The 27,352-nt window shown below is 34.7% G+C and overlaps 1 protein-coding gene across 1 annotated transcript; it reads right to left on the minus strand.

Annotated features, from left to right (window-relative positions):
* On the minus strand, positions 1-26,972 carry LOC136040190 (probable flavin-containing monoamine oxidase A). The gene is made up of 7 exons (XM_065724341.1): positions 26,718-26,972; positions 17,425-17,684; positions 16,747-16,903; positions 11,610-11,725; positions 8,929-9,065; positions 7,370-7,691; positions 1-216 (listed from the first exon to the last, which is right to left on the minus strand). The coding sequence occupies exons 1-7, from the start codon at positions 26,830-26,832 to the stop codon at positions 16-18; spliced, it is 1,308 nt and encodes a 435-aa protein (XP_065580413.1). The 5' UTR covers positions 26,833-26,972; the 3' UTR covers positions 1-15.
* Between the last annotated feature and the right edge of the window lie 380 nt (positions 26,973-27,352).

The following is a 27,352-nucleotide window of genomic DNA, read 5'->3' on the forward strand; positions in this document are numbered from 1 at the left end:
ATTTTATTTTTGAATTTAGGGACGTACATACCTTCCATGTGGCTCTCTAAAGCTTTTAAAAGAGAAAGCAACACCTGGGACGTTATAAGCAACAGGACATCCTCCTGCGTAAGGCTCTTCAGACCAATTCTTCTCAGTATAAAGTACAGGGTTCAAAGCCCATGGTCCAAAAGCCTTTGCCAAATCTTCCAGAACTGCTCGCTTTCTTACTTCTCTCTGAAAATTGCAAATAGTTAATTTAGCGTTAATTTACCTTTACCTTAATTTAACTTTTGTTACTTTATTACCTTGATTAATTAGTTAATTTACCTTTTTTCAAATCAAAACTATAACTATCACATAACTTAAGAGTTAGAACAACAAAGACTGAAATCTCAACGAAGCAACTGAATGAACAAAACTGAATGAACAAAAGCAACTGAATAAAATAAAATGAACAAGAAGTTAATTATTCTGTTGCGAAATGATACTATTGTTTGCTACCATTGCTGCAATTCTGCTAGGTCTTGTATTTAATCCCCCCCCCCCTGGTGACTTCCTCTTCCCCATCAAATAGATTGAAAGGAATCAAGCATCTGAACTATCACTTCAATCCTCCTGTCACAATGGCGTACCCCAAAGAAATTCTTTAGGATTCCTCCTTTCTTCATATATTTTAACTCAAAGTTAGTTTAACTAACGTATTAACAATTAAATTACCTAATTTTGATGAACAATTGTAGCTTATTTAATCAATTTAAAATAGTTGGTAATAAAATTTAAAAATAGGTGTTTTTTGGGTGATAAAACAGAATCATCACAATTTGGGGATTTTGACTATATGGCTAACAGTACTATGTTATTGCTGTTGCATTATTTCGCCATCAGTGAAGAAAAAAAGACATCAAAGGAATCCGGATAAATTAAAAACTGATTGATATAATGCCACAACTGGAAAATCAAAGATTTAAAATCGATAATTTAAAGACAAATATGTCGAGGAAATAATTATGAACTTTATTCAATAATAACGAAAAAATAATTGGGACTAAATTCCAAAAAAATGTAATACATATTTTATGCAAAAATTATCCAACTGGGGAATTAAATATCATCCCTAAGAAAAGGCAAATTGTGAGGTCCTAAATCCTGAATTTGGAATTCAAGAATCCAAAGGAATCCAGAAAAATTAAAAACTGAATGATATAATGCCACAACCGGAGAATCGAAGATTTAAAGTCGATAATTTAAAGACAAGTATGTCGAGGAAATAACTATGAACTTTATTCAATAATAACGAAAAAATAATTGGGAATAATTTCAAAAAAATTAATACACATTTTATGCAAAAACTATCCAACTGGGGAATTGAATATCATCCCTAAGAAAAGGCAAATTGTGAGGTCCTAAATCCTGAATTTGGATTCCAGGAATCCAAGGGAATCCAGAAAAATTAAAAACTGAATGATATAATGCCACAACTGGAGAATCGAATATTTAAAATCGAAAATTTAAAGACGAGTATGTCGAGGAAATAACTTTGAACTTTATTCAATAATAAAAAAAAATAATTGGGACTAAATCACAAAAAAATTTAATACATATTTTATGGAAAATTATCCGACTGGGGAATTAAATATCATCCCTAAGAAAAGGCAAATCGTGAGGTCCTAAATCCTGAATTTGGAATCCAGGAATCCAAAGGAATCCAGGTAAATTAGAAACTGAATGATATAGTGTCATAACTGGAAAGTCAAAGACTAAAAATTTAGAGACAGGTATGTTGAGGTACTAACTATGAACTTTCTTCAATAAAAAGGAAAAATTAAAGATCATTGGGACTAAATACAAAGCATTTTAATGCATATTTTATGTGATATTTTTCCAACTAGGGAAGTGAAAATCATTCCTAGGAAAAGGCAAATCGTGAGGTCTTAAACTTGAATAGTTCAACATATTTCTGAACACAGGCCTGTAAAGGCACCAACAGGGGGCATCAGAGAGGCTTCAGTCCCCCCTGCCTCCAAAGAGGAATACAAATTCATAACGTCCAAAGTCTTGTAACATTCGGGGGAAATCTTACACATTACCAAATAATAATATTTCTTTCATATATTCGCCCTCCCCCCGGAAAAATATTCGCAGGTTCACACCCCGTCAAAACAATTTGCATGGGTGTCCTTGCTGTCTGGTAAGGCCTAACACTTAGAAAATTTTTCTGCAAAATCTTTTCTTTTCTACATAACTTAAAACTTTTTTTTAACATAATTTAATAGCTCCTGGCAGATAGTGAGACCCTATATCCTGAACTTTGAACAATTCAACATCTTTTCTAAGCAAATTCCTGCAAGGGCATCAACAGGGGACGTTAGGGGAGCTTCAGTTCCCCCCTTCCTAGAGGAACACTACACATAAGGCCTAAAATCTTGTGCAATTCGGAACACTTTCACGTTTCTGGGAAAAATGTTTCTTTTATATATTACACCCCCCCCCCCCAAAAAAAGAAAATAAAATTCACGGACTCGCCACTGAAAAAACTTACATGGGAGTCCTTGCTGTCTCATCATTTTGTTACTCTTTTGCTTATCAATATATAATACTTTCTCAAATGACTATTTCATATATTGTATATACACACACACACCGACATATATATATATATATATATATATATATATATATATATATATATATATATATATATATATATATATATATATATATATATATATATATATATATATATATAGACCTTGTGTTGGGTTGTTGCCTCTGAATTATTTGTCTTTACAGTTTTTATTGTTTGGTAAATGACGACTTATACTTATTGACGACACAACTGCCTGTCCACGGATTATTCTTTATGGTTGATTATGTATGGCTATAATAATAATAATAATTTATTTCTTACCCACAACAACACTATAAAAGTATTAAAATGTGGAGTACAAACAATTAAATACACACAAAAAAGCAAAACATACAAAAAATGAAAAGTAATGACAATAGAAATTTTTTACGTTAATACAAAAAATTAAATAATACACACAAAAAATGAAATTCAAAAAAACACAAAGAGAAAAACAAATACACACACAAAGTCAACGAAAAAAACGGATAAAACGGTGGTGAGGGGATAGGCGCGCATTTGGAGAATCTCCAACTTTAAAGTTATATCAGGAACTGAAAATTTTTTAACAAGAGTCCGGTTTTTTGTCCAAGGTGGAAGATACAGAAGAAATTTGCAAAATTTGAAATAATTTATCCGAATTCTTTTTAAATTACCATTATTAAGAAGGGGGAAAAGACCTGAAGCATAAAGGACAGAATGATCACAGAAAGTAGAATAAAGTTTAGCCAGCGCACGTCTATTATACTTCCCTCTATTTGCAACAATTTTTGCATAACCAATCTGAATCTTTTTACTTATATCACAAACAGTACGCTGACGTAAGCTCGAAAGATTGTTAGTAATAGAGATACCAAGCCAACGAATACAATCAACAAGAGGGATAGTAAAGTTATTACAGTGAAGGGGAGTAGCAGTAGTACAGTTATAGGGAAGAAACTCACATTTATCTATATTAATTGAAAGGCCAATATCAGAGAAAGCATCAGAAACTATAGAGACCATTTTGGAAAGACCCTTTTTGGAACGGCTAATCAGAAGCAAGTCGTCAGCATACGCAAGATAAGAAACATCCGCAAGACCAGAAAGGTATGTACCTGAAATCTTAGCCAGCACACTAGAAATACAAATCTTAAAAAGCGTAGGGGACAGAACACCACCCTGCCTAACTCCTCTTCGCATTCTTATAATAGTGTCTGGTGCAGATCTTAATTGAAGAAACGAATTTGAATACCAAAACCTAAGAAGCATTATAACAGAGAGATTGACCCCAGAATTATACAAGGAAAAAATGAGCTGACTATGGACCACACTATCAAACGCTTTCGAAAGATCCAAAGCACAAATATAAAGACCATTTCCCTTGGAAGAATTATCAGCCAATAGAGAAGATAGAATCTTATGTGCATGCTGACAACCCACCCCACTTCGAAAACCAAATTGGTTCTCATCCTCAATAATATTACTAGTCAAAAATGGTAGAAGAATATACTCAAAAACCTTACTAATATTACAAGATACAGTAATAGGTCGATAGCAAGAACAATCAGTCGGTGACTTTCCCCTTTTTAAAATTGACGAAACAGTGCCACACAGAAAACTCTCAGGTACGTATGAAGTACATAGACACATTTGAAAAAGAAGCTGAAAGTGAGATATAAGGGGGGTGCATTCAATCGGCATATGCATCTTAGAAATACCATCCTTATCTATTGAATGAGATTTTACACTTTTAACAGCATTAATTACGGAAGAAAAAGATATGGGCACTATATGGCGTTGCGAAAACGTTGTACTAAAGAGGGGGGTAAGAAGGCGAGTATATACAGAATGCACTGAATAATTAATCACTGAAAAAATCGAAGAATAATGTTTATACCAAGCTGAAGGTGGAAGGCAATTACTTGTCATAGTTTCATCATTTATCTTGTCAGAATTGATCACTTTTCGCCAATCCTCCCTACTTACAGGGAAATCCATACCGCGGTAACGTGCCGACCTCAGATAACGTTTATAATTGGTTTTAGTTTTACGTTTGATATCAGCGACACACCCAGAACTTGGCCGACCACATTCATTCCATATCTGGAGCCATAATTTTGCTTTATTTTTTATTGACTTTAAACAAGGGTCCATTGACCAGATAGGTTTTTGTGTTCTTTTACGAATACGTTGTCGAGGTACGGCAGCTTCTTCTGCCCTTTTCATACACATCACAAGTTGGTTATAATAACAGTCAATATCAGCTTTACCATTCGTAGGTACCTGGCGCTGAAGAAGATGATATGGAACACGTATGGTAGAAAGAAGGGTTGTCAAGGTAGAGATGTAGTGCGGTATATTGGCTTTGCTCCAATTACTTTTTTCAAACCACTTCGATTTTTCTCGCGAGCAATTGGTTTCCGATAGATCAATATCCATTGTAAATGTTGCTGAAATTGGCATGTGGTCAGTATCTTGCTCGTTAACATGAACAGAAGCAGAAGAAGAGATAATACCAGGCGAGCAAATAATATGGTCAATATCACTTGTGCTTCCAGAATGATGAACATATGAAAAATTGTGGGATTTGGGCACAACGTGGTACGAAGGAAGACACTCAAAAAGCAATTCACTTCTCACAGAAGATCGATTAATGTCAGTATTTAGGTCCCCAATTATTATATACTGTAGAGAGTTTAACAGTACCTGATTCACAAGATCCTTAAGCAGACCACACGCCTTTCCGAATTTAGTTAAGGATCTGATCGAGTATCCTTCATATGGGAGATAAGAGTTTATAAATACAATACTGCCGACACGCACAGCCAAAAAAAATTCGTCGGAGTAGAAGAGTACTGGGGAGGGTAGATGAATGTCCCGTTTAAAGACACAGGCTAGTCCGCCGGAAGGGCGACCACCAGTAGCTTTTGCTGGACTCAGGAACGCAGTATGATGCTGAATTCGACGCAAAAAATTCAAACTTGAAGCAGTGAGAAGATGCTCCTGGAGACATACCAAATCGTAGGAACCGTACAACTCATCAATAACAAAATCCTTATCTTTGGTGCCATTTATATTGAACGAAATGACTGAGATTGATGCACTCATGGTTGAAAGGTGGATTTGCACTTTATTCGATTCTTAATAACGGGGCAGGAAAAGCTATAGGAAGGGTGTTTTTGGCCGCAATTGGCGCAATTGGGATCAGCAATGCATGGCTCATCTTTTGTTGATATGTGTGGCCCTCCACAACGAGCACATTTCGGGAGAACGCTGGGACAGGAATACTGTAGATGGTCAAGTCATCGGCATTTAAAACAGCATTTGGGTAGGTCCTTAAACTCGTAAACAGGAAAAATTTCATAGCCCACTTTGAGGCCATGCTTGAAAAACGTAGATTGCGCAAAAGAATCCAAAAACTCGATTTTCACAGACTTAGATAGGCCCAATCTCTTAGCATCTTTGATACCGTGTTGGCTACCGAGTACCGTAATATCAACATCGGTAGGAATATTACGTGATATACCAAAAAACCGCTTGGAAACCACTTTTGTTGTAGTACCGGAGATTATGTTCTGGATTGACGAGCAGAAGTCCTCCGTAGCAGACTTGTCCATATTAATATACCACTTGTCATTGATGGGCTTTACGCTACGTACTAATTCATGTCCAGTAATTTGGTCTATAGCAGCTTTTCGCTTAAGAGGGTCAGATAAGGCGTCCGGCACCTTTGAGACGATAGCTGTTTCATGCGAATCTGGCACTGAAGCCGGCTTGGGTAATTGGGGGAAGCTCAGTTCATAATTGTCAAGTTTTGAAGACATTCCCAAAACAACTTGATGGAGCTCATTAAATTTTGAGAATAAAAAGGTGTAGGCACTGGCAGGGCTATTCCGTAGCCCTGCCAGTTCCGGAACTGTTGTTCCGTGACAAATGTCGGAACATCAGTGTCAGTCTCGCCAAGAGATTTTAATAAAGTAATTATGTGACTGAAATGGCTAACCAATGCATTATTTCCCTTCCGAATAGGTCAATCTTCATGACCCGGACAAAGCTGCCACAATAACGTCTTTGCCACCTTGACCGAATTAGAGTCAAAAAACTCCACTCCATGCCTTTTAATCACGTCATCCTCTGCTCCAATTGGCAAATTGCTCTGTACAAAATTCAATACCGGCGAATAAACAAGGACAGGATTATCGTCACTGGTAACAAGCATCACGCTGGTTCAATTAATTCAATAGTTCAATAGTTCAGAGTGTTGAAATAGTTCACAATTCTTAAGCTAAAAAGGGCTTACTGAATTAATAAGTTCATAAAATATCCAATTTAATCCAGGTGTGTTTACTTTGAACTCAGATACAAGACTGTATCTATGCTGTTTGACCTATGTGATTGTATGGATGAGTAGGGTTAAGGCCTCGCTCAAGTGCTGATCTATATTAATCACTAATGTAGGAAAACAGTCTTCCTTTTCTCCTTCTGTCTTCTTCTTCTTTTTTTTCTTTTTTTTTATGTGTTTGTGCTGTTGCATTGGTGATTTCTCTTTTCACTATATATATATATATATATATATATATATATATATATATATATATATATATATATATATATATATATATATATATATATATATATATATATATATATATACAAACCAAAAAAAAAAAGATTTGTAAGCTTGCAACCCCTGGAAGAATTTATGTGGGTGCCCATTCTGTCTTGTAAGTTTAGTACCTTTTCACCTATCAGGGTCAAATACCTAATCATGAAACTTACATCTACTTTGTTCCATTCCACACCATTTTTAGCAGCTATGAATCCAACAAGCGCCGGGACGCCGTTATCCGTCGTTGCGTCAAAAACAATCCCCAACGGTCCAGCGGAGATCCCTGGAACAAATGTTTTTCCTCCATTGCTTGTAAGCTCCCCCGACAAGCCTTCTTCTAGCCAGTAAGCTTTGTCATAAATAATGTTGAATTTTGTAAAATGTCCCATTGGCATGTGATTCAGAAAAAGCCTTCGAATTTCTGGCATTGGGGGATTGAATTCAATTTTTGCTGTACAATTCGGTGGGGTTGATACAATTGCATATTTGCCCCTGAAAGAAATTAGAAGGAGTTAAAAAGAAAAAATATAGGATGAAATAAAATAACCAAAATTAAAGACCGAGCAAACATAAGTAGTAAGTACCATATCAGGACACACGAAGAAGGGGACTTATGGGTGGACGTAGGATTTTGGATGGGGGTAGACAGGGTCTGACTGACCTTTTTTTGGCCAACATATTTTTGATACTTAAGTTAAAAAAACATGAAATTAGAATTCCCTCGTGTCAAGGAGAGGGGAATTATCTCCCCTGAACCGATAAAACTCTGTGAAAGTCCTTAAGAGTGGCTAAAAGGATATCCTCTAGGGAAAATTTTAAATCACATATACTATTTTTACTTTTCAACCCCTTCCTCAATAGAACCGCTTGACATTCCTCCACCTATTGATCAGACATATGTGCATTTATTTTAGGCAGAATTTCATGAGATAAATAAAAAACCATAAGCACCAAACCAGGCTGGAGTGAAGTTATTCAAACGACATAAATTATTTTGGAGGGGGCCAAGGTAGCAGCATTTATGAGGCTGATAGGAAAGAGGGGCGTACATCCTGTTCCTGCTTGTGTTCTTCCTTTTTGGTATTGGGGTCAAGTTTCAAGCAAAATATTTTTTTTTTGCAAAAAAGGAGGGAAAAGTTAAATATGTATAATATGTTTAAGTTAAAAAAAATCCAGCAAAAAAAATGGTTTTCCTACTTTAGCAGTTTAGACAGATAAGCACTTGAAATAGGCTTGACCTTGCATATATTGAAATCTAAAGAATCATGTAAAAAAATTATAAAGTACATTAAAAAAAGAAAAGAAAGCAACACTTCAAAAACAGAATCAGACATCAAAAATCGGAAAATTTATTTAACTATTCCGAAAAAATTACGGAAAAATCCACCACTCGTTTTCTTACAGAAAAAGTGAGTGTTGTGAGTTTTGTGAGCAACAAGCTTAGAATAATATGGGAACTTTGAGTGACAAGCATATTGGGTCAGTAGATGGATCTAATAGACTATGTGTTCTCATAAAGTTGGGGTCCAAATAATTCAAAATAATTCAGGAAATTCGAAATAAAGTTTTCCTTATCTAAAAACCAAATACTCTATCCTATGATGATCATACGCACTACACATTTTACAGCAACAAACAAAAATGAATTTACATACAAACTATAGTGATTTTTAATTGGGGGGGGGGGGGAAGGGTCATAACTCTGAAGAATGTTTCATACCAGCCTTACCTAAAAATGAATCCACCATCTGTTGTCACTGTGATTCCGTCATAGTTTTGGGATATTATTTTTACTGGTTGACCGAGAAAGATTTTATCCCAGCCAATTTTTGCGGCCAAAATTTGACTGATTTGCTGAGTTCCACCCTAAAAGAAGAAGATACAAAATTGTGTGTAATGTACTGCTTGAAGTGGCCATTTACTAAGGAATTTTTGGTAGGGGAGGAGGGTCCTTCTTTCGTTAAAACTGTGGAAAATAGTCAAAGTTTTTGGAATTTGTAGAATACTATGGGAACCTTTGAGAATTCGTGTGGAATATGAGCCCATAGGTAAATACATACATATTTACATATATGTATACATACATAAATATTTGTTAAATAATTTAATTTTGTTATATTTTGTCATATTTTGTCATATTTGTTCGCCATTTTTACAAATAATGCTACCAAGGTAAGTGAAGATGTCCACTTGATCGATCTTCTCGTTACCCAACGTCACCTTCTCTTCGTCACTCATTCCTAACCTTAGTGATTTAATCTTCTTAACATTAATTTTCAACCCTATTCAAGCACACTAAACCTGCAAAACCTTTAAAAGCTCATTCATTTTTCTCACATGTTCATCTAGGATGCTAAAATTACCAGCAATTTCAAAATCATCGTTCACAGTTTTAAAAGTAGGCTTGGCCACGGTGATTATATATGCCAAAATAAAGACATGAATTCAGAGAAAACAACGGGTCTCGGCCAGGAGGAAAAGGAGGAGGAAAAAGAAAAGAAACAAAAAAGACAAGTATTTTACCTGTATAAAATTAATTATCTTCAGCGTTACAAGGTAAAAAAAAAGGATCCAAAAATAATAGAAATAATAATAATAATAAAACGAAGAAACCAATATATATCCAATTGATCTTCCTTGTAGAACGCAGAACAATTTTGTTATTAAACAAAATACATATTAAACATAAAATTGTTACTACCTCCCCTATAAAGCAAAGCTTTCCCAAGGGGGAGGTAGAGAAATAGTAGATTAATAAATTCAAACTTGAATCTAATTAAAAGCTGAGAATTAATCTTTATGTTGGCCCCAATGCTATTGGTCTTTTTGTTTTTTTTTTTAGCTTTTGGCTGGACATTTTGGTTTAACTCCTTGGGATTTTGCAAGAATTTGTTACAATTCCTGACTATCGGTTCATTATTTAAAATAATGTTATAAATTGAAAAAATATTAAAATTTTCAGTGCCCTATTAATTGACAAATTTGTGAAAATGGCCTTTTTCTTATTTTTATATTTTTTGTTATTTTTCTTTTCTTTTTTTATTTTTATTTTGTTTGTTTTACGTTTTTTATTTCCCTAGCCGATTGGATAAGGCCGTTATCCTTAGGAATGGATGTTGCTTCCTATACAAAATGTCAGAATGACGAAAATATGTTCTGCTAAAACTGAAATAATAGTTTCAGGAGGCTTCCAAAATTGAACAGCATTGCCAATGGAATTCTGTGCTCGATGAAACGTTTCACAAACTGTTGGCAGGTTCGGCCAATGTATAACTTACTACAAGAATGAAGAATGCTATACATTCCGCTCCCTTAAATTCCGCAAATTTTGTGTTTCCCAAAATTTAGAAACTTATCCAAAGGCCTAATATATTTGAAGCAAGTTTCGATGTTATGTTTCAGAAAAATATGTTTGATTTTTTTTTCGCCAAGTTCTAAATAGCGTACTAACGTACTAATAACGTATTTTTATAACGTAAAGAAACGTATCAATTTGAAAATTTGGAATCAGAAGATTAGGTCTCTTCGTTTTTTTTTTTTTTTGCTTACTTCGTAATTTTTATTGTGCCATTTTCAAATTTATTTAAATACAGGTTGCAAAACAAAATATCCCTCAAATATAATTGGTCAAATATTAGATCATTTATTTATTATGTATGCCGTTCTCAATTTCTTGAGTTGAACATTGTCCAATTTTCAAGCGTAAAATTTTCAATTGACCAATCAGAATTTAGAGCTAAAGCAAAATTTTTGAAATTGCAAAAGATAGAATCTTGGAACAGAAAATCTTGGAACAGAAATTTTTTCATCTGCAATAGGAATTTTACACAAAATAGAAAAAATTACCACTGCTGGAAAATAAAAGGGAACAAAGCAGTGTTTATACAGGCTTTTCAAACAAATTCCTCGCCAATGAAATTAAAGTGTAACATAAAAATTAAGGAAAACCCGTGCCATTACTAAAATAGGCTTTCTATTGAAAGCTATGACTATGGTATGGTTTGGGGATGAAGCAAAGGGAATGGTAATGGTGAAAGAATAGAAAGTGCTGCTAGTGTCGAAAAGAAAATTACCAGCACCATCTAAGTTTGATGACTTTGTCATAAAGATATTGCAAAAATATTGCCACCTTATATTCTGACCGGCGTGGGAAGTCCTAATTCTAAGTAAGAAGACCATTACAAGTGTTTTTGTTAAACAGAATTAAAATCTAATAAAACTAAAATTAATCAGGGGGAGAGGGGGGATTTGATGCTGCTTTGACAGTGCACATGGAGAACACTTTCAATAAACCTCTTCACAGCATTGGTGGCAATGATTTTGATATAAATAACTAATTTTAAATTTGACTTACCCTGTAAACATTAAAATTTATAAGGGCATGGAGAATATGAAGTAGAACATAAATACCTTTACTCTAAATTCTTGACCATCACCATCCCTGGCCAAGAAAAGCCGCATTATACCTCCAGCAGAGTTTGCAAACGCCAAAAAATAAAGAGCCGAAAGTCTTGACGATTCCGCACCTGAAAAAGAAATCATTTCAAACTTTGACGGCATCAAAATAGTTATAGAAACGATATTCCACCACGAGGTTGTGTGGCATAACAGCCTCCCTCCGCCCTAGGAATCTAAGCACATTGTCAAAATTGAAGATTGAATCTTATCCAAAATTTATGCTTGGGTTTTTGCCAATAATAAAACTCAGGACTCTGGAGTGCATCAGCAAGATCAATTATAAATTAAGCGCAGATGGAGTACTTAGAAACTTAAAAAAGTTCCTTAAACCTCTGAATGGTTTAATTAGTTGAAGTGGGAGGAGCAAAACCCAGTGAAAGTCCAATGGTGACCAAGAATCTAGAGGTGATCCCAGTAAGAAGGTCGTTAATACTTACTAGGGGCAGAATATTAAAAGGGAGGGTTAGGAGACGCTCAATGTGCAATTAAGTCATCAATGGTATGATATGCTCGAAAAAGATTTTTATCTGCCAATATTCGAATATACGAAAACAGGGTTGTCATTTGTAAAATATTTAGTTTTGGTAGCATCACGGTTTGAGTAAGTGAAGCCCTTTTTCCTGTTTTCAGGCAAAGCTGGCCATGTGAAACCAAATGGATAACCAATCACGGTTTACCCAAATGGATAACCAATCACGGTTTACCCAAATTGGTTGGTACTGACCACGTCCAATCAATACGTGCACTGACTGGTCATCGGCTTGATAACACTTGACAAACTTCCCCTAAAAAAGGGAGTAAAGCCACGGGAAACAATATAAATAGTCGAACTCAGATTAAACATTGGTTCATAAAAGAAAAAACATATATTTAAATCAGGGTAAGTTTAAGAAGTAAGTGTAGGCTTATTGAAACCGCAATAGTATTCCTGCGAGTTAGGAAGGTTTTTTTGGATAACAGTACTTCAGTAAACACGGGAAGCCCGGTCGCATGCAGGGGGAGGGGGAAGGAGTTACTGGGCTGGAACCTTCCTTCCCGGAATTTTTGTCCGACTTGGAAGTACATGATTTACACTACCAGCAACAACAAAAATACACCACTAGCGATGACAGCTGTATTTGTTGGTATGAATTCAGTTCATTCAATGCTCTCGTCAGAGTAAGACGCATTTAAGATCTCTGTGTGGATTTATGTGAAAATATTATTTCATGAACTTTTGGATACTCATTCAATGCTGAAAACATTATTTCAAGAACTGTTGGATATTTAGTAATACGTATTAATATTTGGATATTAGTACAATTTTAATGTACAATGGGACGTAAAAGGAAAAATCCGAAACGAGAAGGTACGAATATTTCATTAGACACCTCAGATGATAGCTCTAGCTCGAAACCGGAAATATCAATACTAGCTGCAGATTTTAAGCAAATTCTTGAAATCGTAAAAGAAAATGGTAATAAATTAGACAACTTATGCACTCAGTTAGGTACTCTTACTACAAGGGTCGATAATATGGATAAAGAACATTCGGTTCTTAAAAATAAGATGGTTAATAGTAAATCGAAAATTGCAAAAATTGAAAATGATACGTCCTGCCTCAATTTGCAATTAAAATTTGTACCGATGAATTAATAAAATCAAACAGTTCGTGGTAACGAATTGTAGTAAGGAGGGACCCGGCTCAACAGTAACCGAAAATCTAAAAAATGGAATTTAGATACCAATAGTTACATCAAAAGAATCGCATTTTAATGCTGATTTTAAATATATAAGTTTCATCAAGTTTAGTCTTACGCACCAAAAGTTACGAGCCTGAGAAAATTTGCCTCATTTTAGAAAATAGGGGACCCCCTCCCTAAAAGTCATACAATCTTAACGAAAATCACACCATCATATTCAGCGTATCAGAGAACCTTGTTTTAAAAGTTTAAAGCTCCTATCTACAAAAATGTGGAATCCCTGCAATTAAAGCAACCGAAAAGACAAGGACTCAGCACCTGAACAAAGTCATAAAACTTAGATGGTGCTGGTAATTTTCTTTTCGACACTAGCAGCACTTTCTATTCTTTCACCATTACCATTCCCTTTGCTTCATCCCCAAGCCATACCATAGTCATAGCTTTCAATAAAAAGCCTATTTTAGTAATGGCACGGATTTTCCTTAATTTTTATGTTACACTTTAATTTCATTGGCGAGGAATTTGTTTGAAAAGCCTGTATAAACACTGCTTTGTTCCCTTTTATTTTCCAGCAGTGGTAATTTTTCTATTTTGTGTAAAATTCCTATTGCAGATGTAAAAATTTCTGTTCCAAGATTTTCTGTTCCAAGATTCTATGTTTTGCAATTTCAAAAATTTTGCTTTAGCTCTAAATTCTGATTGGTCAATTGAAAATTTTACGCTTGAAAATTGGACAATGTTCAAGTCAAGAAATTGAGAACGGCATACATAATAAATAAATTGTCTAATATTTGACCAATTATTTTTGATGGATATTTTGTTTTGCAACCTGTATTTAAATAAATTTGTAAATGGCAAAATAAAAATTACGAAGTAAGCAAAAAAAAAAAAAACAAAACGAAGAGACCTAATCTTCTGATTCCAAATTTTCAAATTGATACGTTTCTTTACGTTATAAAAATACGTTATTAGTACGTTAGTACGCTATTTAGAACTTGGCGAAAAAAAAATCAAACATATTTTTCTGAAACATAACTTCGAAACTTGCTTCAAATATATTAGGCCTTTGGATAAGTTTCCAAATTTTGGGAAACACAAAATTTGCGGAATTTAAGGGAGCGGAATGTATAGCATTCTTCATTCTTGTAGTAAGTTATACATTGGCCGAACCTGCCAACAGTTTGTGAAACGTTTCATCGAGCACAGAATTCCATTGGTAATGCTCTTCAATTTGGGAAGCCTCCTGAAACTATTATTTCAGTTTTAGCAGAACATATTTTGGTCATTCTGACATTTTGTATAGGAAGCAACATCCATTCCTAAGGATAACGGCCTTATCCAATCGGCTAGGGAAATAAAAAACGTAAAACAAACAAAATAAAAATAAAAAAAGAAAAGAAAAAATAACAAAAAAAATAAAATAAGAAAAAGACCATTTTCACAAATTTGTCAATTAATAGGGCACTGAAAATTTTAATATTTTTTTTCAATTTATAACATTATTTTAAATAATGAACCGATAGTCAGGAATTGTAACAAATTCTTGCAAAATCCCAAGGAGTTAAACCCAAAAGTCTAGCCAAAAGCTAAAAAAAACAAAAAGACCAATAGCATTGGGGCCAACATAAAGATTAATTCTCAGCTTTTAATTACATTCAAGTTTGAATTACATTCAAGTTCGAATTACACTAAGTTTGAATTTATTAATCTACTATTTCTCTACCTTCCCCTTGGGAAAGCTTTGCTTTATAGGGGAGGTAGCAACAATTTTATGTTTAATATGTGTTTTGTTTAATAACAAAATTGTTTCTTCTGCGTTCTACAAGGAAGATCAATTAGATATATTTTGGTTTCTTCGTTTTATTATTATTATTATTTCTATTATTTTTGGATCTTTTTTTACCTTGTAACGCTGAAGATAATTAATTTTATACAGGTAAAATACTTGTCTTTTTTGTTTCTTTTCTTTTTCCTCCTCCTTTTCCTCCTGGCCGAGACCCGTTGTTTTCTCTGAATTCATGTCTTCATTTTGGCATATATAATCACCGTGGCCAAGCCTACTTTTAAAACTGTCAACGATGATTTTGAAATTGCTGGTGATTTTAGCATCCTAGATGAACATGCGAGAAAAATGAATGAGCTTTAAATGAGCTTTCCTCCTCCTTTCCCTCCTGGCTGTAGACCCGTTGTTTTCTCTGAAATCATGTCTTTATTTTGGCATATATAATATATATTGCACCGTGATATATATTGGCACCGTGGCCAAGGCTACTTTTAAAACTGTCAACGATGATTTTGAAATTGCTGGTGATTCAATTTGATGGTGATTCAACGATGATTTTGGTGATTCAAACATCCTAGATGAACGTGTGAGAAAAAATGAATGAGCTTTTAAAGGTTTTGCAGGTTTAGTGTGCTTGAATAGGGTTGAAAATTTATGTTAAGAAGATTAAATCACTAAGGTTAGGAATGAGTGACGAAGAGAAGGTGACGTTGGGTAACGAGAAGATCGATCAAGTGGACATCTTCACTTGCCTTGGTAGCATTATTTGTAAAAACGGCGAATGCTGTGGAGATGCTAAAAGAAGAATAACCATACCTCAGAGCGTTTTTAAATAGTTGAAAAAAGTTTGGAAGAATAGAAAGATAAATCTGCGAATCTGAGAAGATTTACTAGATATTTTCCAGAGATATTGTATAAATATTTATTTGGGTATTCGGCTGACTGACCGTATTTCAAACAGTAGGCTGTACGAACAGTTCGGTTTAATCCCGCTTTCTAACGTTATAATAAGATAAAGGTTTATTAAGATAATAAGATAAAGGTTTATTAAGATAATAAGATAAAGGTAGGGCACTTTTTAGGGATAAATAATGACAGATTGCCAAAGACTGTCCTTTTCAGCAAACTGTCTATGGCTAAGTGAAAAGCAGGTTGTCCTCAGTTGGGGTGCGAGGATGTCGTAAGGAAAGATTTAAGGGAAATGGTAACTTCCTGGGAGGTGCTGAAGAGTTTTTACGTTTTGAATGGATTGGAATTGAGGAGGAGCATGTGTAGCTGTGTTAACCTCAGACAGCTATGTGGTGAAATGAGATATTAGTAGTAGTACCTATAAATGGGGTTGTAATGTGACAGGGCATTATATTAGCATAATATCCATTATAAAGCTTCATAACAAACCACGCCTGTCGTTATTTCAAAGAACTAACAGCTTAATATCGTCTCTTCGAAAAATTGAACCCCTAAAAAGAACCGTTTAAAATAAATTTCAGAAATATTAAATGTTTCAGCATAGAACAGGGAGTCTAATGGTACTACTATTTTTATTTTATAATGCTCCCCTCAGAAGAGCCGCTGAACTACAATTTTACCCAAATCTTAGAAAGATAAAACCCGTGTCACATACCGAGAGTTCCTCTGACCTGCGCCTCAAATGCATCTTTGACAGCTTTATTTTTTAGTTTCTTCGTCAAGAGAGTCTCAAGTGTGATACTATCCAACTCCTCAGCATATGGGGAGGAATAAGGGTCTTCAATTGGCACTTTTTGAGAAAGCTCCTCCATCTAAAAAAATCACATTTTCTCTACAAATTGATATTTTGTTCGTCGACACTTTTTACTACATTTTACTTTTCTTTTACTGCATACATACATAGAGAACATTAGTAAAAAAGACATTTCGAAAAGGAACAAACAATTCAGGAATCTAGGGAAACTGCTGATCTTACCAATCAATGGTGTAGACTGAATTGAACTCAAAGAGCATGAATAACTGATAAGAGTGGAGACTGGCGCTAATGTTGGCAAAAAGCTATTACCACCATCTAGTTTTTGACGACACCTGGTATTTCTTTTAGTGTAATAATAAAAATAATTCATTTAATTTATGTAATTCGTAAGATTAGGCTAGTAATAAGAGTTTGATCTCATTTCTTGACAGAAAAACAATTATAAAGCGCACATATAATGTCAAGCATAAATATATAGGGAATATACTTTTATTTTAGATGACTGGGATGAATCGGTGAGCTTTATTTTTTGATAATTCTGGACTAATTATATGTATATATAAAAAAAACAGTAACCTCTTCTATGAAGCCTTGAATCTCACTACAGTCATTGAACGGGAACTCTGTGTCATAAACATGTCTTGTTGGATTCTCGCCAACCCAAGCGACCTTCTTCCCGCTGGTGTTTTGTCTATAAACTTCAAGATCCAGTTCTTTTATCATATTCATCACGTGAGTTTGTGTAGTGCAAACCCATTGTCCACCAAAGTCGAATGGCTCTTTCCTACCGCTAGGCAGACATACATCAAGTGTTAGAGTTCTTCCACCAACCCGATCTGAAAAAACAAAAGAAATTCAATGCCACCTACTTTCAGAAATTGGGTACACCAGGTACAGAATTCCAATGTTAGGAAAAGGTATCCCACGGGTGGCTCAGAATGCGCATGCGCGGAGAAAAAATTATAGCGAGGTAGTCATGTGTCATGAAATATGGCAAAATTGGTCCTCTGATATGTACACCAGAGGGCGAGAAGTGGGTATCCCCTCGATCATTATGATTATTCTGACCGGTTTCTTCTTTGCAAAACTATAGAGTGAACTGCAGGCAGTATTAGATTGGCTTGTTTCAAGCCCCGATGGCTTATTTCTCTGGGCTGGGGCGGGCGTTTTTTTTCGCGGGCTTAGGGCGGGAAACTGGGCTTATTGGTTTTTAGTTTGGCTTGTTTCGGGCCTTTTCTATTCAAAAGAATATTTTTTTTTTTTAAGAATTTTTTTTCAAGTTCAAGTTCATTCTTTTACAAAACTTTCGAGGAAAGAAAGCAAACGGATCTAAGGAAAAGTTTAACTATACCCTACGATTCACTAAAAAAAGAAGAAGAAAATAAGTAAAGTGAGTCACAAAGAACTATTTATTACGGCAGATTACTAGTTACAACTATTGAATAGAGACGTTTCCTTTACAAAAGGTAAGACACCAAATACGACATTGTGTTTGAAACAGATGGAGATGGACTTCATAACCCCCAAGCATGGAACATTCAAAATACTACAAAACAATACCTTGCAGTTGTGTTTGAAACAGATGGAGATGGACTTCATAACCCCCAAGCATTTTCCAAAAAATGTTGAAAATCCAACGAAAAAGCTTAATATTCTACGTTTTCCTGATTTTTCTAGCAAATAATGTTGAAAATAAGATACGAAATTATTTTTTAATAGGATTTTTTTTTCAGTTTGCACCTTAAGGTACGAATAGGAATTGAATAAGAAACCATCGGTTTCTTAAAAAAAAAAAACAAATGTTGGAATTCTTCAGATTCTGTGAAATTCATATAAAAATGAGCTCCTTCAGTGGAGCCAAAACTAGGAGTCTTCGGACTGGAGCCTGATCAAACAGTTCGTGGTAACGAACTGTAGTAAGAAGCGACCCGGCTCAATAGTAAACGAAACTCTAAAAAACGGAATTTCGATGCTAAAAGATATATCAAAAGAATTGGATTTTTATGCTGATTTTAAATATATAAGTTTCATCAAATTTAGTCTTTGTTATCAAAAGTTACAAGCCTGAGAAAATTTGCTTAATTTTGGAAAATAGGGGAAAACACCCCTCAAAAGTCATAGGATCATAACGAAAATCGCACCATCGCATTCAGCGTATCAGAGAACCCTTTAGAAAAAATTTCAAGATCCAATCTACAAAAATGTGGGATTTCGTATTTTTTTGCCAGAAGACAAATCACGGGTGCGTGTTTATTTGTTTGTTTGTTTGTTGTTTTTTTCCCAGGGGTCATCGTAAAGACCAAGTGGTCCTAGAGTGTTGTAAGAGGGCTCATTCTAACGGAAATTAAAAGTTTAGCGCCCTTTTTAAGTGACCGAATAAATTGGAGGGCACCTAGGCCCCCTACCACGCTCATTTTTTTCCCAAAGTCAACGGATCAAAATTATGAGATAGCCATTTTGTCCCGCATAGTTGAAAGCCATAATAACTATGTATTTGGAGATGACTTACCCCCCCACAGTCCCTGGGGGAGGGGATGCAAGTTACAAACTTTGACCAATGTTTACATACAGTAATGGTTATTGTGAAATGTACCGACGTTTTCAGGTTTTTTTTTGGTTTGGGTGTGGGGTTCAGGGGAGGGGGCTATATGGGAGGATCTTTCCTTGGAGGAATATTTCATGAGGGAAGAGAAATTCAATGAAAAGGGCGCACGATTTTCTAGCATTTCTATTAAAAAAAAAAAACAATGAAAATATAAACATGAAAAAGTTTTTTCAATTGAAAGTAAGGAGAAGCATTAAAACTTAAAATGAACAGAGATTATTATGCATATAAGGGGTTCTAAAAATACTTTAGCATAAAGAGCGAGGTATTTAGGAGGAGATAAACACTTCGCTCTTGATGCTAAATTATTTTTTAGTAATTTCAACTGTTTATTCTACGGCCTTTCTGATTCAGGGATCATTCTTAAAGAATTGGGACAAAACTTAAGATTTAGTGTGAAGAGCGAGGTATTAACGAGGGGAAAAACCCCCTCATATATATAATCAAAATATAAGAATATAAAAGTTTGTTACGTAAGTTAATTCTTAAGTTACGCATTTTTTTACTAATAAAAACGTTCGTTAAAAATTAAAAGTTCTAGTTGCCTTTTTAAGTAACCTAAAAATTGGAGGACAACTAGGCCTCCTTCCCCACCTCTTATTTTTCAAAATCGTCTGATCAAAACTAAGAGAAAGCCATTTAGCCAAAAAAAAGAATTAATATGCAAATTTCATTTTAATAATTTATGTACAGAGAGCCAAAATCAGACATGCATTAATTCAAAAACTGTCAGAAATTAATTAAAAACAACAAGTTTTTTGAAATGACAGTAAGGAGCGACGTTAAAACTTAAAACGAACAAAAATTACTCCGTATATGAAAGGGGCTTTTCCTCCTCGTCATCCTGCTCCTTGCGCTAGAGTTTGATTCTTTCTCGCAACTCTACTTTTTAAACAATAAAAAACTTTAGCGTAAAGAGCGGGGCGTCGAGGAGGAAAAGCCCCTTTCATATACGGAGTAATTTCTGCTCGTTTTAAGTTTTAATGTCGCTCCTTACTTTTATTTCGAAAAACTTGTTTTTTTTTTATTTAATTGGTAAAAGAAACCGATTGATAAGCTGCATCTAAAAACCAAAATGCTGTATTACAAAACAATCAGCTCTTGATATGCATATTTTTTCTAGGGTAATGACACTGAATTTCTAAATGCAATTAGCTTTTTAGTTGTTGTAGCATTTTTTTTTGTCAAAAGCTGTACATTATATTTCATTTCACAGAAATTATTTTTAATTTTTCTTGCTTGAGGTATTAAGAAAATGCACCAAAAGTATTGAGAGCTTTTCAATCATTACGTTGATTCTCTTGAAGTTTTTTTCCTTTGTGATACAGAATTTCAAGCTTCAAAATTCAAGATCCAAAAAATGTTTTCACATCAATGAAAAACTTAAAAATGGTTACTCAGCCTCAAAGAACCTCAAAACAACCCTTAAAGAATATGAACTTCATCAGATAAATGCTTATTAAAAAAGGTTGCTCAACCCCAAAGATTCTCAACGTTAGCCTCAATGACCTCAAACCTAAATACTAAAGCCTCCAACCTAAGCGGTTTGCTGCTTTAATGTGCTGATTTAATTCTGCTTAGACCGTGAAACGTATGGTCGCAGTTTTGGAGCAAACCTCAAAACTTGTTAAGGTTCATATTCTTTGAGGTTAAATTTGAAGTTCTTTGAGGTTAAGTAACCATTTTAATAAGCATTGGATTCAATAGAATTTCACAGACCAAGGAATACTTCTTCACCAAGGAAATGCTGATTAAAAATCAATACTCAAAAAACCACAAAACAACCCTCAAAGAATATTTGCCTCATCAAGCAAATAATTGTTAGAAATGGTTGCTCGTTCTATTCATTGGGAACTTTTACGACAGATTTTCTTTTCTTTTTTTAAACCGCTTCATGCAATCATCAGTTACCAAAAGGAAAAAATCCCAGTTAAATCAAAGATAAAAGGATCATACTCCTTCCAGGGCTGCTAACTTTTTGATCCATGAATGGGTCTCCAGAGCACCAAAAAATTTGTATTTTTCAGTTAAAATGTACCCATCTTGAAATCTAAAAAGCTAGAGGTTACTTTTTTTTTACTAGTTGTATTATTGACCGAAGGACGCTTTGAAAATCTCCTTCAATGCGGCCAGTTAGCTTCAAAAGTAATGAAAACAAAAAATAATCTATATGAAACATTCATACAAAATGACTAAGTGTGAAGGCACAAAACTCGAATAAACATGTAAATCCCTTATTTTGGAGAAAGTCACTTATTACAAAGTCTCTGGCAAAAGCATCCCTTTTTTAGCCTTTTATGTCATTGTGTCTCGGCACATCAGAATGTGTCCTTTTGACACAAAATGTGTCCAATGGCAACTCTGACTCCTTCACGAGGAGCATGAGTGGTTTTTATAAATGATTTAAATGAGAAAATGTCATTTATGAATGAATGGATGAACTTTATTTCCCATTAAAAAGACATTATGTCACTAGCGGAGTAATAAAAGGAAAGATAGCAACAAAAAAGAAGTATCAAATAGGAAATGCACAAAGCAGAACAGCAAATGCACTGAATAGTCGGGGGGGATATACTAGATATTTTCTAGAGGCACTGCCTAAAGATAGTTTTAGGCATCCGTCTTACTGAATACACATAAAAAAAAAGCGTGGATAGATCCAAATTATTAGGGCTACAATGAAAGAGGGTTAAGACGGATAGGTCACGTTTTAAAGATGAAAGATGACTGTCTGCCAAAAGTGTTTGCTCTTTGGCCATCCGTCGGAGGCTAAATGGAGTGCAGGATTCCTTCGAATGAGGTGAAGGAAAATCATGAGAAAGGATTTAAAAGAAATCGGAAGAAGGAGCGAAGAGTAACGGAATGAGGTGAAAGAGAAGCATGAGCAGATCGGTAGGAGCCTCAGGTGGGCTAAACAAAATTAGTCCTAAAATTTTCCTGCATTAATTAGTTAGCTGGAAGATTGGCCTTGAAAATTTCCCTGATTTTTGTTTTTATATTCTTTGTTTCTCATGTTTTTCATTTCGTCTATTTATAAATGAAAGCTGCCAAAATTAGGGGCAAATAACGGTTTTACTAATAGCGATAAAAAAAAAAAAAACAACAACAATAACCTTTGGCCGTGACAATCTTGCACTGAAATTGTTGCCTAGATTTTCAAATTACAATTCGTTTTCATTAGACAGCTATCTATAATAACTAAATTGTAAAAGATAAATATCGCAATAAAATTGCTTTATTTCCTTCTATGATTTTTCTCACGTATTTATTGATCAACACAGAGAAGGAGATAATCAAAAACAAACAGTGATGAAAGACAAATATCGTTGTTCGTGTGTTTTGCAGCTCTCGTAGTAAATTACAGAACTAGTACCTTTGAAAACTTCAATTCAGTCTGATTAAAGGATCTCGAACAGGGTTGCCGGTTTACTTTTTGAAACTCGCTATTTTATCGGCCAAAAGTTCTGCTAGACCTATAAAGTCTGAAAATGTTCATGCATGTGCTACAAAACTGAAAAAAGAACAGTAAATAAAGGTAAAAAATTTAATTTTTTTTATTTACTGATTTTAACGGAAATTACATAGAAGAACTACTTGCTTTAAATGAACTCATTTGTTATTCTTATGAAGGAATGACGTTCTACCTGAGGCAATCTTGATCTTGAAGAAGACAATTAGTTGCAATTTTTTAGTGCTATTATTTGTAGAATTCACTAAAATAATAAACCTATTGTATTTTTTGTTCCTCCTCGTCGCAATCCCAGATGAAATGATGTGTTACACAATACTAATTTATTTTAAGATCTTGATAGGCTTTCAAAAAATCTTCATAATGTGATTTGTCTTAAAAGATCAGCACATATAAAGTTGAGCCGTCAAAGGAAAATTAAGACGAAAAAAAAGAGAAAAGAACGGATTCTGGGAATTCTTTCTATGTTCCAAAATACATATAGGATAATGGAAGTAGAATGAAACCGTTCATGGTAGCGAGCACTTAAGATAAGGGGCGTCATTTCGAGGAGAAAAGTGGGGGCAACCCCCCAATAATTTGGAGAAAAATTATCTTAGCCCATGCCCCAGATGTGAACCCCTTTTGCCCTCCAATAAGAGTGACTTTGGCTCAGAGTAGCCGAAAGTCTGGAAAAAGGAACTTCAATAGATTCATAAGAATCAGCTGATTTATACTGATTCCAAATATATAAAGTTAATTAATTTTATTATTACACATCAAGCGCAACAAGCCCTGAGAAAATTTGCCTGATGTGAGAAAAACGAGAGACCCCCCAAAAGAGCAAGTCATCGAAATGAAAATCAAACCTTTAAATTCAGCATATTAGAAAACCTCACTGACAAGGATTCAAGCTCCTGCCTACCAAAAGGTGGAATTTTGATTTTTTGTTTTTTTTTTCCATAAGAAAGATCACGGATACGGGTTTATTATATTTTTTACACGGGTGATCGTATAGAACCGATGGTCTTAGAACATCGGGAGACAACTCATTAAAACGGGAGTTAAAAGTTACATAACCCTTTTAGAGTGACCGGAAAGATCTTGCCAAGGGAAAGTGGCGTTTTCTGCCATTTTGTGGCACTAAGCTACGATTTTACCCCATGGAGGAACAAGTTGTTATCGATTAAAAATCCTGAAAAAAATAAAATCGATTTATAACCAAAAAAGAACTACATATTGGACTTCCCAGTTGAAGAAGAAGTAATACCTTACGGTTGCGGATTCGTTGCTGAAAAGTCACGCAGTTAATCAGTCAATACAAGTTAAAGTACTTCAGACTGGGAAACCTTCTGATATAGGCTATACCTAGTGGACTATAGCCAAAACCTTTTTGTCGACAGGACTTGATGACTTTTTGAGAACTCTCTTGACTTAAACTATTGGTTGAAATTTAAAACTAGAGTTCTGTCAATTTCAGATTTGTTAGTTCTTATTTAGAGTCTGACTTCTTGCTATTTAAATAAGATTATACAAAAAATGTCCCTTAAATTTACTTCAGACGGGAAAACCTTTTGATGTACATCTAATGGACGTGTTCTCTATCGCAAGGGGATAAACTGGTATCATTTACTATAGTTGTCTTCAAAAGCGTCACTTATTTGGGCGACGTCCCCCCCCCAGTGTTTTCATCCAGTCGGATAAAATTTGAGTCGGTAAAATAGTGGCGGTAGGCGCCACAATTCTATTGTCTCAAATTTGCTTTATCAAGTAAATGCGCTGATGGAGATATATGACATAAAATCAATGAAGAAAGATCAATCTTAGTTGGTAAAGAATAAAAATGTAGTAATTTTAATAGCAATATCGCCTAAATCAGTCGGTAAAAATGACAAGCCAGTGAGTGAAACCATTGCCCCACCCCCCTAGTGACACCTCTGGTTATTGACAGACCAAGTCTTCGGGAAATAATTAATTGTACTTCTTAGTCCCAGCCTGCTATCTCTGTCCACTTTCATCATAAGGCAATTCATCCACAGTTGGAACCTGCTATGATAAATCAACCCAAAAACACAAAAAAGAATGAAAATAATTAAAAATATAAAAATAAGTACTATAGGATGTCCTGCATCCATACATTCTGTCTATATTTTGGAATATAGGTGCAATATTCCAATATCTCTACTTTTCTCCCTTTATTTTCCTTAGTCACACTGCCTCTGCAAAATGCTAAATTTTGCACGTGGGGAAATTTTTCGCGGAGAATATGCCTAGAACGTTTTATTTCTTTATCGTACAAAATATATCCTGTGTTTAATTATGATTCCCTGTTATCTGATTAGATTTCAAGTGAAAAGATCGAGAATTATGCAAAAGAGAACGTTTATATTGAACCCAACTTCTCCAAAACTATAGTCGCAAAATATTTTATGCAAATTATGCAAAATTTACATAAACACAAACTAAGCAAAAGAGAGTGTTTATATTGAACACAACTTCTGCAAAGTATGTTCAAAGAAAAAGAATGCAGAGATATCAGATTCTGAGGTAAGCCTGCTGACAAAAAAGGTCCTATTGTAGAGTAAGAGACTGATCTCCTCTTAGCAATAGAGGCCAGGAGTTCGGTCCCAGTTCGAAAAAGTCAATGCCGGCATAGGAGTTGAACCCATGACTGGCTGAGGCTACCCTCAGTGTATTCCTGACTGGCGTATCTCATTAGCTTCTCATGGGTCTTCAGAGAAGAAATGCATTAACAATAATCCCCGAGCCACACCTGTTGTTAAGAGATTCCTGAATGATATGTTTTTGCTTGATGTTAACGTTACACTTGTATTACATGTTAACCTCATAAATGTAACGTCACACAGTTGGAGATATGAAACAGCAAAGAATCGTTGGGAAAGGTTGTATCGAAACTAATTCGTTCCTCGCAATTGTCTTGCCAAATTCAGCTTAAAAATGGGTAAAATACTATTCAAAGCTTCAATATCTATTAGTAAAAAAAAAAAAAAATGCTTTAAAACTTTACTCTGATTAGTCCTTCGTAGGCTTTACGCTTGAAAGTTGAAAATTGTTTACCTCAATTCAATACTAATGATATACATAATCGGCACTTGTTATGCGTACTTTTGATTTTATCGACACGGGTGACTGTATCGTTGCCTGAACATAAGCAAACCAACAAACCGTTAGCAGCAAAGAAAAAAAGAGTGTAGAAAAGGAAAGATTTTCAACTGTGGTTTCTTTTGAAGAAGTAAGACCCGTGCGACCAAAACGGTCGCACGAAACAGCGACATCAACTTGAAGTAAAGTAGCTGCGAAAACACACAGCCTACGGCGTTTTCAGTATAGTTTAGGAGAAATTAAGAGAGTTTAAGAGAGAAAACGGGTTTAATTTAAATCAAGCAGTGACAAACATACTAAAAATAAAACAAAAATTCATTAATCAAGAAAAGTTTGAATGTTTTCACTCCACATCCGAGAGCCTTTACCAACGGGAAAGAAAAAAAGAAAGAAAAAGAAAAGAAGAGAGAAAACAAAAATAAATTAAGTTATTTAAAGAAAAAGACAAAAACTTAAATTCTAAAATTCTCTTAATTCCTCTTAATGGAAAAGCAGTGTGGTCTTAGAGATTATCTCAGTAATAGTTTAGTTCTCTAGTGCGGGCATACGTGCGCTAGGAGACTAAACACATCCTCCTACAGGAGTATGACAGTAGTTTGGATAAAACTATATGAGGATAACTCAATTTTGATATTATCAAATATTCTCAAAGTCAGGAAAGAGAGACACACTAATAAAAAAAAATAGACCAACCGTTTGCTTCAAGAACTACAATTTTCAGGTGTGGTTCCTTCTGTAGGAGACGGTAACCCGCCGTCAAACCAGAAACCCCAGCACCAACAATAACAACATCAACTTGATCCATCATTTTGGCTTCAAGGTGCTGTAGCTGGGGATTGACGTAATCTGCGACGCTTTAAGTAATAGTTTAGTTTCCTAGTGCGCGTAAACGCAAGTTTCATCAGAATCCCTTTTAGGGTCAAACTCAGGAACCAACTAATTGCAGTGAGGACTGAAACGTGGTTATATAGCACCGTTTGAAAAAATAAAACAGATTGCCTCTCTTATCTGATGATGAAAGACTGAAACGCAAACAAACAAACAGACGAGAAAAAGAGCCTTTGCTTTGGCCATGTTTTACAGTTTTGGTTATGTAAGGTGACAAAAAAATGAGATTAGTTTCAGATCAAATCGTCGCGGTCCCAAGATATGTTTTTTGCACCACATGTATTACTTTAGACCTGTTTGGAATTGTTTCTCTGCTTCTGATGAAATACAAATCCGATCGCTGTTCTTTAGGTTCTGTAAGTATTTTCTCAGTATCAACATTTGGATTCATAATAGTTACATTTCCCGATGGTATGGTGTTTCTCAGATTTGTCAATAAT

The sequence above is a fragment of the Artemia franciscana genome, chromosome 20, assembly GCF_032884065.1.
Source record: "Artemia franciscana chromosome 20, ASM3288406v1, whole genome shotgun sequence".
Taxonomy (NCBI): Eukaryota; Metazoa; Arthropoda; class Branchiopoda; order Anostraca; family Artemiidae; genus Artemia; species Artemia franciscana.

What these genes read in the sequence shown, in the direction of transcription:
- LOC136040190 (XM_065724341.1), bottom strand. Translation starts at nt 26,832, where the DNA reads ATGATGGATCAAGTTGATGTTGTTATTGTTGGTGCTGGGGTTTCTGGT. An exon ending in GATGGTGGATTCATTTTTAG is followed by an intron (nt 7,692 to 8,928) that starts GTAAGGCTGGTA and finishes AATTTCTTTCAG; the next exon opens with GGGCAAATATGCAATTGTAT. An exon ending in TGGAATGGAACAAAGTAGAT is followed by an intron (nt 217 to 7,369) that starts GTAAGTTTCATG and finishes TGCAATTTTCAG; the next exon opens with AGAGAAGTAAGAAAGCGAGC.